This window comes from Pygocentrus nattereri, chromosome 18 (genome assembly GCF_015220715.1).
Source record: "Pygocentrus nattereri isolate fPygNat1 chromosome 18, fPygNat1.pri, whole genome shotgun sequence".
In the NCBI taxonomy this organism is placed as follows: domain Eukaryota; kingdom Metazoa; phylum Chordata; class Actinopteri; order Characiformes; family Serrasalmidae; genus Pygocentrus; species Pygocentrus nattereri.
Genome location: NC_051228.1, coordinates 3,338,367 through 3,355,691, shown reverse-complemented (window position 1 = coordinate 3,355,691; position 17,325 = coordinate 3,338,367). Strand labels below are relative to the sequence as shown.

Genomic DNA, 17,325 nt, shown 5'->3' with positions numbered 1-17,325 from the left:
AAAATGCATGCGACAGTCCTGCCTTCCCGCACTCCTTTACATTTCCCCATGCTTGCTGTAAAATGCAACAAAAAGTTCATCAGGAAAAAAAAATAAACAGTTTTCTGTTTCTCAACCACCATCACCACCAACAGTAATCATATGAAGAAAGCATTTTACTGATGAAGTAAATTAATCACTGGTTGAATACATTGTTTAAATATTACTCTCTGACTGTGTTTATTCAACAGGCCGGCCTTTTGTTAGCTATGTCAGTTCTAGGCTCAAAAGGACTTTCACAGAGATCGGCTTCTGTGATCTTTTTGCAAGTGTGAAGACCTACTTCTGCATTTTGATGTATGTATGTATGTGTGTGTGTATGTGTGGGGGGTGGGGGGGTGGGGGGTGGGCTCATCTGTGCATGTTCCACTATATAAGAATCAGAAGATCATTGCCTTTTACATTCACCCCATTTTCATCCGAGCTCCTCCACTCTACACACATCTCAACCAAAACATCTCAGGATGAGGGTCAGCGTGGTTCTGCTTTTGCTCTGCTTGTCTTCTGTTCATCTCTATAGAGCTGTTGACCAGCCGGTTGTGGGGGACGAGCAGACTGAGTTCACCCAAAGCCAGATTGAAGAGCTGAAGAAACAAGACAGAGGTAAATCAAATGATCTGAAAGCTCCCCAAACAACCTTTTTTCACAATGGCTTTGACTTGTTGTGCTTCAGACCGTAACACTGAATGAACATCTATGAACGTCATACAGTTCCACAAGTTTGGAAAATCGAATGAAATTTGTTTGAAAAATTCAGATTATTTTAATTCTGCACATGCGTTTCATGCTGTTTATAAAGTTTGTAATGTTTTAAACTGGGCTTTAAGGTTGTTGTTGGTTAGTTTTTTCCGCTTCTGAACTGAGTTATAATTCACATGACAGATATTATAGAGAACAGAACTGGATAAAATAGCACAACTCTGTGTTTATGAAACGCCAACATTCACTTATTTATGTTCACGAATATTTCATCTTTATGAAACTTGAAATGCTAATATATATATGTATATATGTATACATGTATATATAAATATATATATATATATATATTTATATATTTATTAACATATGACCCATTTTATATCTCATTAGAATATATATATAAAGTGGTCCATTTGGTGTAAAACCTGATTCTGTGTTTAGTTGGTTGGATTCTTTGTGTGTGTCACAGGGCTGGAGGGGAGTGTGGACTCTACTGAACTGAGTGCTGAAGAACCAGGAGAGGAGAATTCAAGTAAGACTTAAATATGAAACAGAAAAATCATTTTTAAAATACTTCATTAGAAAACGGAGCAACATTTATCTGAATAAATCTCAGAACTAAACATGTAATGTATGTAAATATAACAAACTGAGTGTGTAGTCAGGCTCCATGTGCAGAGTAGCTTCATTAAGGACAATCCAGCTCTGCCAAAGCACTAGAGGAGCTGAACATGCGGTGCTAGAGCCTCTGGCTGGAACTCCATGGTGGACTGTCAGGTGGAGGGTAATGATGGAGCCAGGAAGGAGCAGGAGGAGTTTCCTCAAAGGGAAGGAGGTCGGAGAAGCATAATTACTGAGTGAGGAGAATAAAAACAGGCTTAAATATGGCGTGTGTGCTGCTGTCAGTCACACTGTAAACTAATAATCATTTAAAGGTCAGAGGCACTGCAGAAAAATAGCCTCGTGTCAAATGAAGTGATCTTAAATCTAGTCGTCATATCTAATATTTCCCATTTTGAGATGGTTGTGCACTTATTATGAGATTATCAAGCTTATTTTCAGATATTTCTCAATGTTACGTGTTTTAGGTCATTTTATTGGGTAAAATTATCTCACTATACTGGCAGATGATTGTGATTATTTTTACTTGATAAAATTACTTAAAACATAGATAAATAAATATAGAAATTAGTTACATAATCTTAATTTAAGATAACAACAATCTCTACAATTAGATTTATTGGCTATATTTACTTTTTCCAGTGATCAGGTCAGCATTGTAAATCATTCTCATGGAAAAATATCAAATTTGCCCTGAGACTGTGCATTTCTCTGTTTGCAGGAAGACGAAAGGTGGCGTTCTCATATGCTTCAGGCCTAAACGGCAATTTTGGGCCTCACAGCTCTGACATTACAGTGGTTTTCCGCAAAAAAATCACAGATGTTGGAAAAGCATTCAGTCCAGTCACAGGTAAATGCAGTCACTCCAGAGACAGTGTCTGATGTCTGGTCTGGTTTGGTTCTTCTCTCTGGTGGTGTAGAGACGCTGTACTGATCCATCTGCTTCTCCTCCTGCAGGTGTTTTCACTGCTCCACTCAGAGGCGTCTATTACTTCAGGTTTAATTTACTTGGTCACAGCAGTTCTCACAGGCTGGCTACATGTTTGTACAAAAATCATGAGAAAATTTTAGACGTGACTAAATACCCAAGAGGAAAGTATACATACGCTGTTGGTGGAGCCACTCTGCTGCTGCAGAAAGGAGATCATGTCTATGTTGTGCTCAGACAACAAAGTCAGGTTTATGACAACAGTGACAACCATTGCACTTTCAGTGGTTTTCTGCTGTTTCCTATGTGAAGCGCTTTTACTGGTGAGGACAAATTCTGCATTCGAAGTTCTAAGACTTCATTTCACAATATACAGCCTTTGGCTTCTGTAGCTGATACGTTTCAGAGTGCATATAAAATGTGACCTGCATTTTTAAAATGTGGGAGAGATGATTAAACAATAAATAACATTAAGTGCCAGAAATCATTGAACCGGGTAAAAACAGCCACTATAAGTAGATCAGAATACAGAACAATTATGTAGCTTGATGCTTTCTTCTTTACTCGAAATATATTACGACTTTCTCTGCTTTAAGTTCCTCACCATTCCTTGCCATTTCTAGCATCACAAAAATGTGGTAAAAATGCTTCATGTCCATAAAGTATCATTTTGTACCGCACAAGTGTGTTGTGTTTATTTCCTAAAGTGACGTTTGTCATTGAAAGCAAGTGGCCCTATATTCAAAATGTGTGTGTAGTGATTCCAGAGGAAGCTGAACTGAACATGCAGGGAAATTTTAGCCCTTTAATTCATTTGGTAGTGTAGTTGGCAATATTACTGCTCTTCTCATAGAAGACTGGGGTTTGATTATCTATCAGACTGAACACACCTATATACCAATAAGAGTCCTTGGGCAAGACAGATAATACAATACAACAGTGACTCTATGTAAGAAGATCTGCCAAATGTGTGTAAATGTAAAAAATATGGGCTAAAATTTAGTTTTGGATTTGTGCTCCAAATAATATTCACTAAGCCTTCATATAGGTGCATATAAATTAGCAAAACTTTTTCCCATAAATGTGTTTCTGATTGCAGTCCAGTTGGAGATGGGAAATAGTTAATGTACACATGCTCACTAGAAAATGACTGAAGAATCAGGACGCATCTTAATTACCGTGAAAACACATATCGCTGTTGTTGGAATCTCCAAAATGGTATTTTTCCAGGACAAGGAAAAAACATTTATTTTCAATGTAAGTCAATGGATCCAGACTTTGTTCCAAGTAATTTTGGCCCATTTCTCTGGGTTCATTTATCATGAAATTTACACACAATGTAAAGGGCCACAGGCACCTTCAAAGTATGTCAACAATTCAACTAGGGTTTCGCCATAGCAATAGAGGAAACAGGGAGTCTCTGTTGACAGAGAGGCCCGCTGTAACTTCCTCCGGCTCACTCTGCGGGATACTGAGCTGTTCCAAGGCCAACTTGGAAATACACTATATTGCCAAAAGAATTTACTCATCCATCCAAATCATTGAATTCAGGTGTTCCAATCACTTCCATGGCCACAGGTGTATAAAGCCGAGCCCCTCGCCCTGCAGACTGCTTCTACAGACATTAGTGAAAGAATGGGTCGCTCTCAGGAGCTCAGTGAATTCCAGCGTGGTACCGTGATCGGACGCCACCTGTGCAGCAAGTCCAGTCGTGAAATTTCCTCACTACTAAATATTCCACAGTCAACTGTCAGTGGGATTATAACAAAGTGGAACGAACAACAGCAACTCAGCCACGAAGTGTTCGGCCACGTAAAATGACAGAGCGGGGTCAGCCGATGCTGAGGGGCATAGTGCACAGAGGTCAACGACTTTCTGCAGAGTCAATCACTACAGACCTCCAAACTTCATGTGGCCTTCAGATCAGCTTAAGAACAGTGCAGAGAGCTTCATGGAATGGGTTTCCATGGCCGAACAGCTGCATCCAAGCCTTACATCACCAAGCACAATGCAAAGCATTGCATGCAATGGGGTAAAGCGCCGGCACTGGACTCTACAGCAGTGGAGATGTGTCCTTTAGAGTGACCAGTCACACTTCTCCATCTGGAAATCCAATAGACGAGTCTGGGTTTGGCAGTTGCATTGTGCTGAGTGTAAAGTAGTCTGACTGCATTGTGCCGAGTGTAAAGCTTGGTGGAGAGGGGATCATGGTGTGGGGTTGTTTTTCAGGAGTTGGGCTTGGCCCCTTAGTTCCAGTGAAAGGAAGTCTTAAAGCTTCAGCACCAAGAGATTTTGGACAATTTCATGCTCCCAACTTTTCATCTCAGCATGCTTGTCTGACATCTCTACATGGATGGCAGCCCACCACCTGAAGCTCAATCCCAGCAAGACTGAGCTGATATTCATGATCTTGCCATCTCATTCGAGAACTCCCTGATTGTTCCATTTGCAGAGGCAAGAAGTCTTGGTGTGACCCTGGATGGCCAGTTCTCGTTCTCGACTCACATTGCAAACCTAACTCGGTCATGCAGATATCTACTGTACAACATCCGGAGGATCCGACCCTTCCTCACTCGAGAGGCCACCCAGGTGCTAGTGCAGTCTCCGGTCATCTCAAGGCTTGACTACTCTGTACTGGCACCCAGGTGGTGGAATGAACTCCCACTGGCTGTCTGAACAGCAGAGTCTCTTGCTGTCTTCAAACGCAGACTGAAGACTCATCTCTTTACACAGCACTTAAATGAGCAGTGAACTATAAGCTGCACTTATTTTATTGTACTGCACTGTGTATTGTAGTTTATGGTATTGTATCTTATTGTTATTTTATTGCATTGAATGGCACAGAGTTCTGCGTTCAACTCTGTTTGTTTTTCTCTTGGTGTCTGCAGTGACATATTTGTTTCTAGCAGTATCTGAGCTCAGGACTGTCTTTTCTCTAAGCTATTGGTAACTAGCAAAGATACTTTCTCCTTTGGATTAAGAATGGGATGTCACTCAAGTTCATATGCATGTGAAGGCAGATGACCAAACACTTTTGGCAATATAGTGTATAATCCCTCCAGCAAGTCCTACAACAACCTCTCGTCCCAGTAAGCTGTGCTTGGTAAACCTCCAATGGCAGGTGGCCAGGGGGGCATCCGAATCAGACGTCCAAGCCACCTCAACTGTCTCCTTTCAATCTGGAGGAGTAGTGGCTCTACTTAAGCTCCTCCTGAAAGACTGAGCTCCTCACCCCATCGAGTAGAGTGTGGCCTTTATAAGCTAGTTAAAATGGAGCATATTGTGTCACCTGCTACAGCGGCACGCTCACACTTTAACTGTGAACTCCCGCTTGTTGTGTAGTGACAGAAATGATCATTAATATAAACACTGATTCTTTTCTGGTGTTGTTTCTGCTGTCTTGACTAAAGAGTTGAATAAAGATTATGTGGTCGGTCTTCAGTATCCACTCCCAATTTGAAGAGTGAGTAAAGCTTAATATAATATAGATAGCCCAATGCAAATTTATCTGAATTAATTGGAAGCCCACATGAAAAGCCATTTGATACTTGCGTGCTGCCGGTATGAGAGACTTACCCTGCTGCTAAAACGTCCCGTGGAAGGTCTCGATCCTCTTTACTCATATTAGTGCTGATCACGACTCTCAATGGTGCTTTAATGAAAGTGATTCATTTGGTCAATAATCTGATTCTGCGTTCAGCTGGTTGGATAGTTGTTTACTTGTTTTGTGTGTCCCACAGCTTTGGAGGGGAGGGTAGTCTTTACTGAAGTGGGTGTGGAAGCACTGAGAGAGGAGAACGCAAGTAAGACTTACACCTTAAAACAGAAAGATCATTTTTCAAAGGATTTATTCAAATAAAAGCTGAGCAACATGTAACACTTCAGACTTAAATGGCCACTTGGGGCCTTTCAGTGTGGACACCACACTGGTTTTCAGCAAAGAGATCACAAACACTGGAAACGCATTCAGTCCAATCAGAGGTAAATGTGCAGTCAGTACAGTGACAGTGTCTGATGTCTGGTTTGGTTCTTCTCTCTGATGGTGTAGAGACTCTGATCCATCTGTTTCTCCTCCTGCAGATGTTTTCACGGCTCCACTCAGCGGTGTCTATTACTTCAGGTTTAAGGTACTTGGTTCCAGCAGGGCACACAGGCTGGCTGTATGTTTGTACAAAAATGAAGAGAAATTCTTAGACATGACGGAATTCCGAAAGGAACATATGAGTAAGCTCGGAAGTCACAGTCAGATTTATAACAGTGACAACTCATTGGCATGATTTCCACTTTCTACAACAGATATGGTGGTGTAACACTGCCCCCTACTGGTTCCAATACCGTTCTTTTCTGCAAATCTGCAGAATCTTTCAGCTTCTCAAAACAAGTGTTAAAGTATCAGTAACTATGTAACTATGCTGGTAACGTGGATTTTGAACGCGTATGCAGAAGAGCTGGAGGTGCATCATCTCGTCCTCCAAACCCTTCAAAATTCGCCAGCATGAACATGAATCTTTGGCTCTTTTCTTGAATCCAGCACTTCCTTCACAAATGCATCCAGACTGAGACTCATCTGTAAAAGCTCAATTGGACCCACATCAACCACCGACCCACTGGATCCTTTCCCATCTGCATTGGCCCATCCCATCTACATCAGTCAATCTCCAAGGACCTACTGCCCTTCATCACTTTTCTCATCAACAAGTCCTTGGCATCAGGAGAAGTTCCATCAACTTTCAAGACTGCAAGAGTACTTCCCATCTTGAAGAAACCCATGCTTGACAGCTCTGATGTCAACAACTACAGACCGGTATCACTTCTTTCTTTCCTTTTCAAAAAGTCTATAATCAACTTTCTCTCTTTCTCACACAGAACCAGCTCCAGGACCCCAACCAGTCTGGCTTCAAACCAGTGCACTCAACAGAAACAACCTTATAGCAGTGACCGAGAAGCTCCAATCAGCAAGATCAGCCAAACTGTCATCTGTCCTGATCCTTCTTGATCTCTCAGCAGCTTTTGACACAGACAACCATACGATCCTTCTGGACATCCTCACCAACCTTGGAATCACTGGCTATGCATGGAAGTGGTTCAAGTCCTATCTGGAGGATTGCTCGTATCAGGTAACATGGAGAGGGTTCACATCCTCTCCATCCAGGCTCTCCACTGGTGTCCCACAAGGCTCAGTGCTCGGTCCTTTTTCTCTTTACACCAACTCTCTTGGTGATGTAATATCTTCTCATGGCTTCTCTCATCACCGTTATGCTGATGATACTTAACTAATGTTTTCTTTCTCACCCTCTGACACACAGGTTTCCAGTCACATCTTGGCATGTCTGTCTGACATCTCTTCATGGATGGCAGCTCACCACCTGGAGCCCAATTCTAGCAAGACTGAGCTGATATTCATCCCTGCAACTACAGGTCCTCATCATGATCTTGCCATCTCATTCGAGAACTCTGATTCTTGGTGTGCCTCTGGATGGCCAGTTATCATTCTCGACTCACATTGCAAACCTAACTTGGTCATGCAGGTTTCTCCTGTACAACATCCATAGGATCCGACCCTTCCTCACCCGAGAGGCCACCCAGGTGAAGACGGCTCGTCTTCAATCTCCCCAAGTTCAGCCACATCACCCCACTGTTGCGCTCCCTTCACTGGCTTCCTGTAGCTGCATACATCAGATTTAAAACCCTAATGCTGGCTTACAAAGCCAAAAATGGACCAGACCCTACCGACTTGATGGCAATGGTGAAATCTTGAACTGCACCACGAGCCCTTCGAGCTTTGAATACAGCTTGGCTTGACCTGCCATCCTTCAAGGTGCATGGAACACAAGCATCGAGAATCTTCTCTGTACTGGCGCTCAGGTGGTGGAACGAACTCCCGCTGGCTGTCTGTACAGCAGAGTCTCTTGCTGTCTTCAAACGCAGACTGAAGACATATCTCTTTACACAGCACTTAAATGAGCATTGAATTAAGTATTGTTTGCAATATATTGTGCTGCACTTATATATTATATTACATTGTATTGCATTGTGTATTGTAGTTTACTTTATTGTTGAATGCATCGTGTATTGTAGTTTACTGTGTTGTATTATATTGTACGGCACAGAGTTCTGTGTTCAACTCTGTTCCTTTTTTCTGGGTATCTAGTGACTTTCACTTCTAGCAGTACTTGAGCTCAGGACTGTCTTTTTCTCTAACCTATTGGTAACTACCAAAGATACTTTCTCTAGATAGACAAAGCACTTCTTGTAAGTCACTCTGGATAAGAGCGTCTGCTAAATGCTGTAAAAGGAAATGTAAGTTCAGTTTCATTTAATACTTATTTAGATGAATGTTACTTAAACACATGCTGAGCATTCACAAAACATCTACAGTGGACCATCCAAATAAAGTGTTACCCACTTTTCTTGCATAAAATTAACCTTATTGAATTCAAATCATTTTTTTTTAAATAATAAGGTGTACAGGGTTCCTTTTGGGAAATGTAGCCATGGCAACATTTTGGCAACAATAAGACAAAATGATATAGATCTGGCTTATGAGAACTGGCTTGTGACTGGCTAAATCCATCCCACACACAATGTTGCACAATGTTGCTTCTAGGCAACATATTTCAGCAATTTCACAAAACTGAAAAACGATGCTGAATGTTAAAAAGATGTTTGAAAGTGCCCTCTAACAGATAGTATGACCAAAAACATGCTTTTTTACTGACCCAGTCAAACTCTGCCCTTCATTGTTAACCCTTAAATATGTATAATGTTATTATAAAGTGATGAGAATGTTTGTTGACACTTCATTTCACATTTCACACTTCAACAACTGATATGTGAAACCATGTATGAGCTTCTGTACAGAATGTGTTTGCAGTGTCAGACGTTGCTTCACCAACACAATTAGAGAGTTTGGCCATCGTTGCTGACCATTTAACACCACATGAAAAGCCATTTGATACTTGCATGCTGCCGGTACGAGAGACTTACCCTGCTGCTAAAACGTCCCGTGGAAGGTCTCGATCCTCTTTACTCGTATTAGCGCTGATCACGACTCTCAATGGTGCTTTAATGAAAGTGATTCATTTGGTCAATAATCTGATTCTGCGTTCAGCTGGTTGGATAGTTGTTTACTTGTTTTGTGTCCCACAGCTTTGGAGGGGAGGGTAGTCTTTACTGAAGTGGGTGTGGAAGCACTGAGAGAGGAGAACGCAAGTAAGACTTACACCTTAAAACAGAAAGATCATTTTTCAAAGGCTTTATTCAAATAAAAGCTGAGCAACATGTAACACTTCAGACTTAAATAGCCACTTGGGGACTTTCAGTGTGGACACCACACTGGTTTTCAGCAAAGAGATCACAAACACTGGAAACGCATTCAGTCCAATCAGAGGTAAATGTGCAGTCAGTACAGTGACAGTGTCTGATGTCTGGTTTGGTTCTTCTCTCTGATGGTGTAGAGACTCTGATCCATCTGTTTCTCCTCCTGCAGATGTTTTCACGGCTCCACTCAGAGGTGTCTATTACTTCAGGTTTAAGGTACTTGGTTCCAGCAGGGCACACAGGCTGGCTGTATGTTTGTACAAAAATGAAGAGAAATTCTTAGACATGACGGAATTCCGAAAGGAACATATGAGTAAGCTCGGAAGTCACAGTCAGATTTATAACAGCAGTGACAACTCATTGGCATGATTTCCACTTTTTACAACAGATATGGTGGTGTAACACTGCCCCCTACTGGTTCCAATACCGTTCTTTTCTGTAAATCTGCAGAATCTTTCAGCTTCTCAAAACAAGTGTTAAAGTATCAGTAACTATGTAACTATGCTGGTAACGTGGATTTTGAACGCGGATGCAGAAGAGATGGAGGTGCATCATCTCGTCCTCTAAACCCTTCAAAATTCTCCAGCATGAACATGAATCTTTGGCTCTTTTCTTGAATCCAGCACTTCCTTCACAAATGCATCCAGACTGAGACTCATCTGTAAAAGCTCAATTGGACCCACATCAACCACCGACCCACTGGATCCTTTCCCATCTGCATTGGCCCATCCCATCTGCATCAGTCAATCTCCAAGGACCTACTGCCCTTCATCACTTTTCTCATCAACAAGTCCTTGGCATCAGGAGAAGTTCCATCAACTTTCAAGACTGCAAGAATACTTCCCATCTTGAAGAAACCCATGCTTGACAGCTCTGATGTCAACAACTACAGACCGGTATCACTTCTTTCTTTCCTTTCAAAAAGTCTATAATCAACTTTCTCTCTTTCTCACACAGAACCAGCTCCAGGACCCCAACCAGTCTGGCTTCAAACCAGTGCACTCAACAGAAACAACCTTATAGCAGTGACCGAGAAGCTCCAATCAGCAAGATCAGCCAAACTGTCATCTGTCCTGATCCTTCTTGATCTCTCAGCAGCTTTTGACACAGACAACCATACGATCCTTCTGGACATCCTCACCAACCTTGGAATCACTGGCTATGCATGGAAGTGGTTCAAGTCCTATCTGGAGGATTGCTCGTATCAGGTAACATGGAGAGGGTTCACATCCTCTCCATCCAGGCTCTCCACTGGTGTCCCACAAGGCTCAGTGCTCGGTCCTCTTTTCTCTTTACACTAACTCTCTTGGTGATGTAATATCTTCTCATGGCTTCTCTCATCACCGTTATGCTGATGATACTTAACTAATGTTTTCTTTCTCACCCTCTGACACACAGGTTTCCAGTCACATCTTGGCATGTCTGTCTGACATCTCTTCATGGATGGCAGCTCACCACCTGGAACTCAATTCTAGCAAGACTGAGCTGATATTCATCCCTGCAGCTACAGGTCCTCATCATGATCTTGCCATCTCATTCGAGAACTCTGATTCTTGGTGTGCCTCTGGATGGCCAGTTATCGTTCTCGACTCACATTGCAAACCTAACTTGGTCATGCAGGTTTCTCCTGTACAACATCCATAGGATCCGACCCTTCCTCACCCGAGAGGCCACCCAGGTGCTAGTGCAGTCTCTTGTCATCTCAAGGCTTGACTACTGCAACTCACTCTTGGCTGGTCTTCCCATGCAGGCCATCAAGCCTCTGCAACTCATCCAGAATGCGGCAGCACGGCTCGTCTTCAATCTCCCCAAGTTCAGCCACATCACCCCACTGTTGCGCTCCCTTCACTGGCTTCCTGTAGCTGCATACATCAGATTTAAAACCCTAATGCTGGCTTACAAAGCCAAAAATGGACCAGACCCTACCGACTTGATGGCAATGGTGAAATCTTGAACTGCACCACGAGCCCTTCGAGCTTTGAATACAGCTTGGCTTGACCTGCCATCCTTCAAGGTGCATGGAACACAAGCGTCGAGAATCTTCTCTGTACTGGCGCACAGGTGGTGGAACGAACTCCCGCTGGCTGTCTGTACAGCAGAGTCTCTTGCTGTCTTCAAACGCAGACTGAAGACATATCTCTTTACACAACACTTAAACGAGCATTGAATTAAGTATTGTTTGCAATATATTGTGCTGCACTTATATATTATATTACATTGTATTGCATTGTGTACTGTAGTTTACTTTATTGTTGAATGCATCGTGTATTGTAGTTTACTGTGTTGTATTACATTGTACGGCACAGAGTTCTGTGTTCAACTCTGTTCCTTTTTTCTGGGTATCTAGTGACTTTCACTTCTAGCAGTACTTGAGCTCAGGACTGTCTTTTTCTCTAACCTATTGGTATCTACCAAAGATACTTTCTCTAGATAGACAAAGCACTTCTTGTAAGTCACTCTGGATAAGAGCGTCTGCTAAATGCTGTAAAAGGAAATGTAAGTTCAGTTTCATTTAATAATTATTTAGATGAATGTTACTTAAACACATGCTGAGCATTCACAAAACATCTACAGTGGACCATCCAAATAAAGTGTTACCCACCTTTCTTGCATAAAATTAACCTTATTGAATTCAAATCATTTTTTTTATATAATAAGGTGTACAGGGTTCCTTTTGGGAAATGTAGCCATGGCAACATTTTGGCAACAATAAGACAAAATGATATAGATCTGGCTTATGAGAACTGGCTTGTGACTGGCTAAATCCATCCCACACACAATGTTGCACAATGTTGCTTCTAGGCAACATATTTCAGCAATTTCACAAAACTGAAAAACGATGCTGAATGTTAAAAAGATGTTTGAAAGTGCCCTCTAACAGATAGTATGACCAAAAACATGCTTTTTTACTGACCCAGTCAAACTCTGCCCTTCATTGTTAACCCTTAAATATGTATAATGTTATTATAAAGTGATGAGAATGTTTGTTGACACTTCATTTCACATTTCACACTTCAACAACTGATATGTGAAACCATGTATGAGCTTCTGTACAGAATGTGTTTGCAGTGTCAGACGTTGCTTCACCAACACAATTAGAGAGTTTGGCCATCGTTGCTGACCATTTAACACCTTAAAAACCCAAGCCTATTACACACTAAGGGTTATTATGTAGTATTCAGTAACTACAGGGACTTCAATTCAAAGTTTTGTTGTTAACTTGTATGTACTGCGATCTGCGTGTTTCCATATATGGTAATATATAGAGTAACTCAAAATCTTATTGTCTCAGTTCCTCATGAATAACCCTGTACTAACTTCGATATTTGCTGAACCCAATACTGATCTCACTGCCCTGCCTGTCATTAACTCAATAGGTATGAAACCTGTTGGTTTGTGTGGGGCCAAACCACTTGGTCTCAAGGTCTCTAGGACTGCTGGTAACGATGATGTCCAGCTCTTCCTCTGGAGCCTTGGATTTTTATTTTATTTTATTTTTTTTTTGCCAGATTTTCTTCTGACATACCAGTCATAACTCTTATCACATCAATGCAGTAATCCTGGACTTGATTAGATTTTTACATCAGGCCTTCCATTATAAGCATGTAGGGGAATTTACATTGCCATGGTTTCAGTCACCATTTGATTTCTTTTTTCAAATTTGGGTAAAAATCTGTAGGAAACAATTGGGTAGTTTTAATATTTTCAAACTGCCAGTGTCCATAAAAAGCTGGCTGTAACTAGCCGATATAAACAGCTTTGCTGATGGTCTGCAGCGCTGCTGGAGCTTTTAAACACCTCAGTGTCACTGCTGGACTGAGAATAGTCCACCAACCAAAAATATCCAGCCAATACTGTCCTGTGGGCAGCATGTGCATATGTTCTGGGAATCTAGCAGATATGTGGACCTCTACAGTAGATATCTCGTGTAAAATACTTGATCTCAGTATTCCACTGTCATCATATTTATGTCTTTTAAGTGATGACTTAGCTCTTTAGTTTTCTTCAGTTCAGCGAAGGATGGTGATGGCAGGTTTTACAGCTACCAAAACTTACCTCTTTGGACCACCCCACCACCCCCACCCCCAGCTTGTAGTTATGAAATTCCAGATAGAAAGGCAACAGTCAAAAATAACTGGACAAACTGAAGAATTTATATGACTCCATTCAAGATTTTTAGCCTTCTACCTGATGACCAGTTGGATAGGCTCCAGCACCTCCTGTGACCCAGAAGGAGAGGAGGCTTAGAAGATGTGTGTGTGTGTGTGTGTGTTCAAGATTTTGAGTGTTGAATAAAAATCAGGTAATGTTGTTTGTGTAGTTGTTTATGTATTGTGTTTGTTTTATTGCTGATGTTTGTATTCCTAAAAATGCATGCGACAGCCCTGCCTTCCCACATTCATTTACCTTTCCCCATGCTTGCTGTAAAACTTAATGAAAAATGAAACAAAAAGTTGATCAGGAAAAAAAATAAACAGAGTTTCTGTTTCTCAACCAACATCACCACCAACAGTAATCATATGGATAAAGCATTTTACTGATGAAGTAAATTAATCACTGGTTGAATACATTGTTTAAATATTACTCTCTGACTGTGTTTATTCAACAGGCCGGCCTTTTGTTAGCTATGTCAGTTCTAGGTTCAAAAAGGACTTTCACAGAGATCGGCTTCTGTGATCTTTTTGCAAGTGTGAAGACATACTTCTGCATTTTCTTGGGTGTATGTGTGTGTGTGTGTGTGGGGGGGGGGGGGGGGGCGGGGTGGAGGGCATCTGTGCATGTTCCACTATATAAGAATCAGAAGCTCATTGCCTTTTACATTCACCCCATTTTCATCCGAGCTCCTCCACTCTACACACATCTCAAACAAAACATCTCAGGATGAGGGTCAGCGTGGTTCTGCTTTTGCTCTGCTTGTCTTCTGTTCATCTCCATAGAGCTGTTGACCAGCTGGTTGTGGGGGACGAGCAGACTGAGTTCACCCAAAGCCAGATTGAAGAGCTGAAGAAACAAGACGCAGGTAAATCAAATGATCTGAAAGCTCCCCAAACAACCTTTTTTCACAATGGCTTTGACTTGTTTTGCTTCAGACCGTAACGCTGAATGAACATCTATGAAGGTCATACAGTTCCACAAGTTTGGAAAATCAAATGAAATTTGTTTGAAAAATTCAGATAATTTTATTCTGCACTTCGTTGCTCGTTATTCCACATTGTTTCATGCTGTTTATAAAGTTTGTAATGTTTTAAACTGGGCTTTAAGGTTGTTGGTTAGTTTTTTTCCGCTTCTGAACTGAGTTATAATTCACTTGACAGATATTAAAGAGAACAGAACTGGAAAAAATAGCACAACTCTGTGTTTATTAAACACCAACATTCACTTATTTATGTTCACGAATCTTTCATCTTTATGAAACTTGAAATGCTAAAATATATATTAACATATGACCCTTTTTATATCTCATTAGAATATATATAAAGTGGTCCATTTGGTGTAAAACCTGATTCTGTGTTTAGTTGGTTGGATTCTTTGTGTGTGTCACAGGGCTGGAGGGGAGTGTGGACTCTACTGAACTGAGTGCTGAAGAACCAGGTGAGGAGCATTCAAGTAAGACTTAAATGTGAAACAGAAAAATCATTTTTAAAATACTTCATTAGAAAACTGAGCAACAATGATGGAGCCAGGAAGGAGCAGGAGGAGTTTCCTCAAAGGGAAGGGGGTCGGAGAAGCATAATTACTGAGTGAGGAGAATAAAAACAGGCTTAAATATGGCGTGTGTGCTGCTGTCAGTCACACTGTAAACTAATAATCATTTAAAATTCAGAGGCACTGCAGAAAAATAGCCTCGTGTCAAATGAAGTGATCTTAAATCTAGTCGTCATATCTAATATTTCCCATTTTGAGATGGTTGTGCACTTATTATGAGATTATCAAGCTTATTTTCAGATATTTCTCAATGTTACGTGTTTTAGGTCATTTTATTGGATAAAATTATCTCACTATACTGGCAGATGATTGTGATTATTTTTACTTGATAAAATTACGTAAAACAAGCAAAAAATGTCTAGAAATGAGTTACATAATCTTAAATTAAGCTTACAGCAATTTATTGACTATATTGGAGATGATTTTACCTGATAAGAGAGCTTTTTGCAATGATCAGGTCAGTAGTTCTTCAAACCACTCTGTCCATCCCTCTCATGGGAAGAGATCAAATACATGTTTCTGTCTGCAGACACGGCAAAGGTGGCGTTCTCATATGCTTCAGGCCTAAACGGCAATTTTGGGCCTCACAGCTCTGACGTTACAGTGGTTTTCCGCAAAAAAATCACAGATGTTGGAAAAGCATTCAGTCCAATCACAGGTAAATGCAGTCACTCCAGAGACAGTGTCTGATGTCTGGTCTGGTCTGGTTCTTCTCTCTGGTGGTGTAGAGACGCTGTACTGATCCATCTGTTTCTCCTCCTGCAGGTGTTTTCACTGCTCCACTCAGAGGCGTCTATTACTTCAGGTTTAATTTACTTGGTATCAGTTCATACTGGCTGGCTGTATGTTTGTACAAAAATCATACGAAAATTTTAGACGTGACTAAATACCCAAAAGGACAGTATAAATACGCTGTTGGTGGAGCCACTCTGCTGCTGCAGAAAGGAGATCATGTCTATATTAAGCTCAGACAAAAAAGTCAGGTTTCTGACAACAGCGACAACCATTGTACTTTCAGTGGTTTTCTGCTGTTTCCTATGTGAAATGCTTTTACTGGTGAGGACAAATTGTGCATTCGAAGTTCTAAGACTTCATTTCACAATATACAGCCTTTGGCTTCTGTAGCTGATACGTTTCACAGTGCATATAAAATGTGACCTGCATTTTTAAAATGTGGGAGAGATTATTAAACAATAAATGACATTAAGTGCCAGAAATCATTGAACCGGGTAAAAACAGCCACTATAAGTAGATCAGAATACAGAACAATTATGTAGCTTGATGCTTTCTTCTTTACTCGAAATATATTACGACTTTCTCTGCTTTAAGTTCCTCACCATTCCTTGCCATTTCTAGCATCACAAAAATGTGGTAAAAATGCTTCATGTCCATAAAGTATCATTTTGTACCGCACAAGTGTGTTGTGTTTATTTCCTAAAGTGACGTTTGTCATTGAAAGCAAGTGGCCCTATATTCAAAATGTGTGTGTAGTGATTCCAGAGGAAGCTGAACTGAACATGCAGGGAAATTTTAGCCCTTTAATTCATTTGGTAGTGTAGTTGGCAATATTACTGCTCTTCTCATAGAAGACTGGGGTTTGATTATCTATCAGACTGAACACACCTATATACCAATAAGAGTCCTTGGGCAAGACAGATAATACAATACAACAGTTACTCTGTGTAAGAGGATCTGCCAAATGTGTGTAATTGTAAAAAATATGGGCTAAAATTTAGTTTTGAATTTGTGCTCCAAATAATATTCACTAAGCCTTCATATAGGTGCATATAAATTAGCAAAACTTTTTCCCATGAATGTGTTTCTGATTGGAGTCCAGTTGGAGATGGGAAATAGTTCATGTACACATGCTCACTAGAAAACGACTGAAGAATCAGGACGCATCTTAATTACCGTGAAAACACATATCGCTGTTGTTGGAATCTCCAAAATGGTATTTTTCCAGGACAAGGAAAAAACATTTATTTTCAATGTAAGTCAATGGATCCAGA

The 17,325-nt window shown here is 40.9% G+C and overlaps 2 protein-coding genes across 3 annotated transcripts; both read left to right on the top strand.

The window, feature by feature from the left end:
• The first annotated feature begins 453 nt into the window (after positions 1-453).
• On the top strand, positions 454-2,970 carry LOC108437814 (collagen alpha-1(VIII) chain-like). The gene is made up of 4 exons (XM_017715182.2): positions 454-642; positions 1,211-1,273; positions 2,084-2,212; positions 2,320-2,970. The coding sequence occupies exons 1-4, from the start codon at positions 504-506 to the stop codon at positions 2,598-2,600; spliced, it is 612 nt and encodes a 203-aa protein (XP_017570671.1). The 5' UTR covers positions 454-503; the 3' UTR covers positions 2,601-2,970.
• An 11,466-nt stretch (positions 2,971-14,436) lies between these two features.
• LOC108437813 (complement C1q-like protein 2) lies at positions 14,437-16,729 on the top strand. 2 transcript variants are annotated; one of them, XM_017715181.2, is made up of 4 exons: positions 14,437-14,630; positions 15,155-15,202; positions 15,846-15,974; positions 16,082-16,729. In XM_017715181.2, exons 1-4 carry the CDS (start codon positions 14,492-14,494, stop codon positions 16,357-16,359), a joined length of 594 nt encoding a protein of 197 aa, XP_017570670.1. In that variant the 5' UTR covers positions 14,437-14,491; the 3' UTR covers positions 16,360-16,729. The 2 variants fall into 2 exon arrangements, with proteins under 2 accessions (XP_017570670.1, XP_037402934.1); XM_037547037.1 differs by having other exon boundaries at positions 15,155-15,217.
• Positions 16,730-17,325: the final 596 nt, after the last annotated feature.

What these genes read in the sequence shown, in the direction of transcription:
- LOC108437814 (XM_017715182.2), top strand. Translation starts at nt 504, where the DNA reads ATGAGGGTCAGCGTGGTTCTGCTTTTGCTCTGCTTGTCTTCTGTTCAT. An exon ending in ACCAGGAGAGGAGAATTCAA is followed by an intron (nt 1,274 to 2,083) that starts GTAAGACTTAAA and finishes CTCTGTTTGCAG; the next exon opens with GAAGACGAAAGGTGGCGTTC. An exon ending in AGCATTCAGTCCAGTCACAG is followed by an intron (nt 2,213 to 2,319) that starts GTAAATGCAGTC and finishes CTCCTCCTGCAG; the next exon opens with GTGTTTTCACTGCTCCACTC.
- LOC108437813 (XM_037547037.1), top strand. Translation starts at nt 14,492, where the DNA reads ATGAGGGTCAGCGTGGTTCTGCTTTTGCTCTGCTTGTCTTCTGTTCAT. An exon ending in ACCAGGTGAGGAGCATTCAA is followed by an intron (nt 15,218 to 15,845) that starts GTAAGACTTAAA and finishes TTCTGTCTGCAG; the next exon opens with ACACGGCAAAGGTGGCGTTC. An exon ending in AGCATTCAGTCCAATCACAG is followed by an intron (nt 15,975 to 16,081) that starts GTAAATGCAGTC and finishes CTCCTCCTGCAG; the next exon opens with GTGTTTTCACTGCTCCACTC.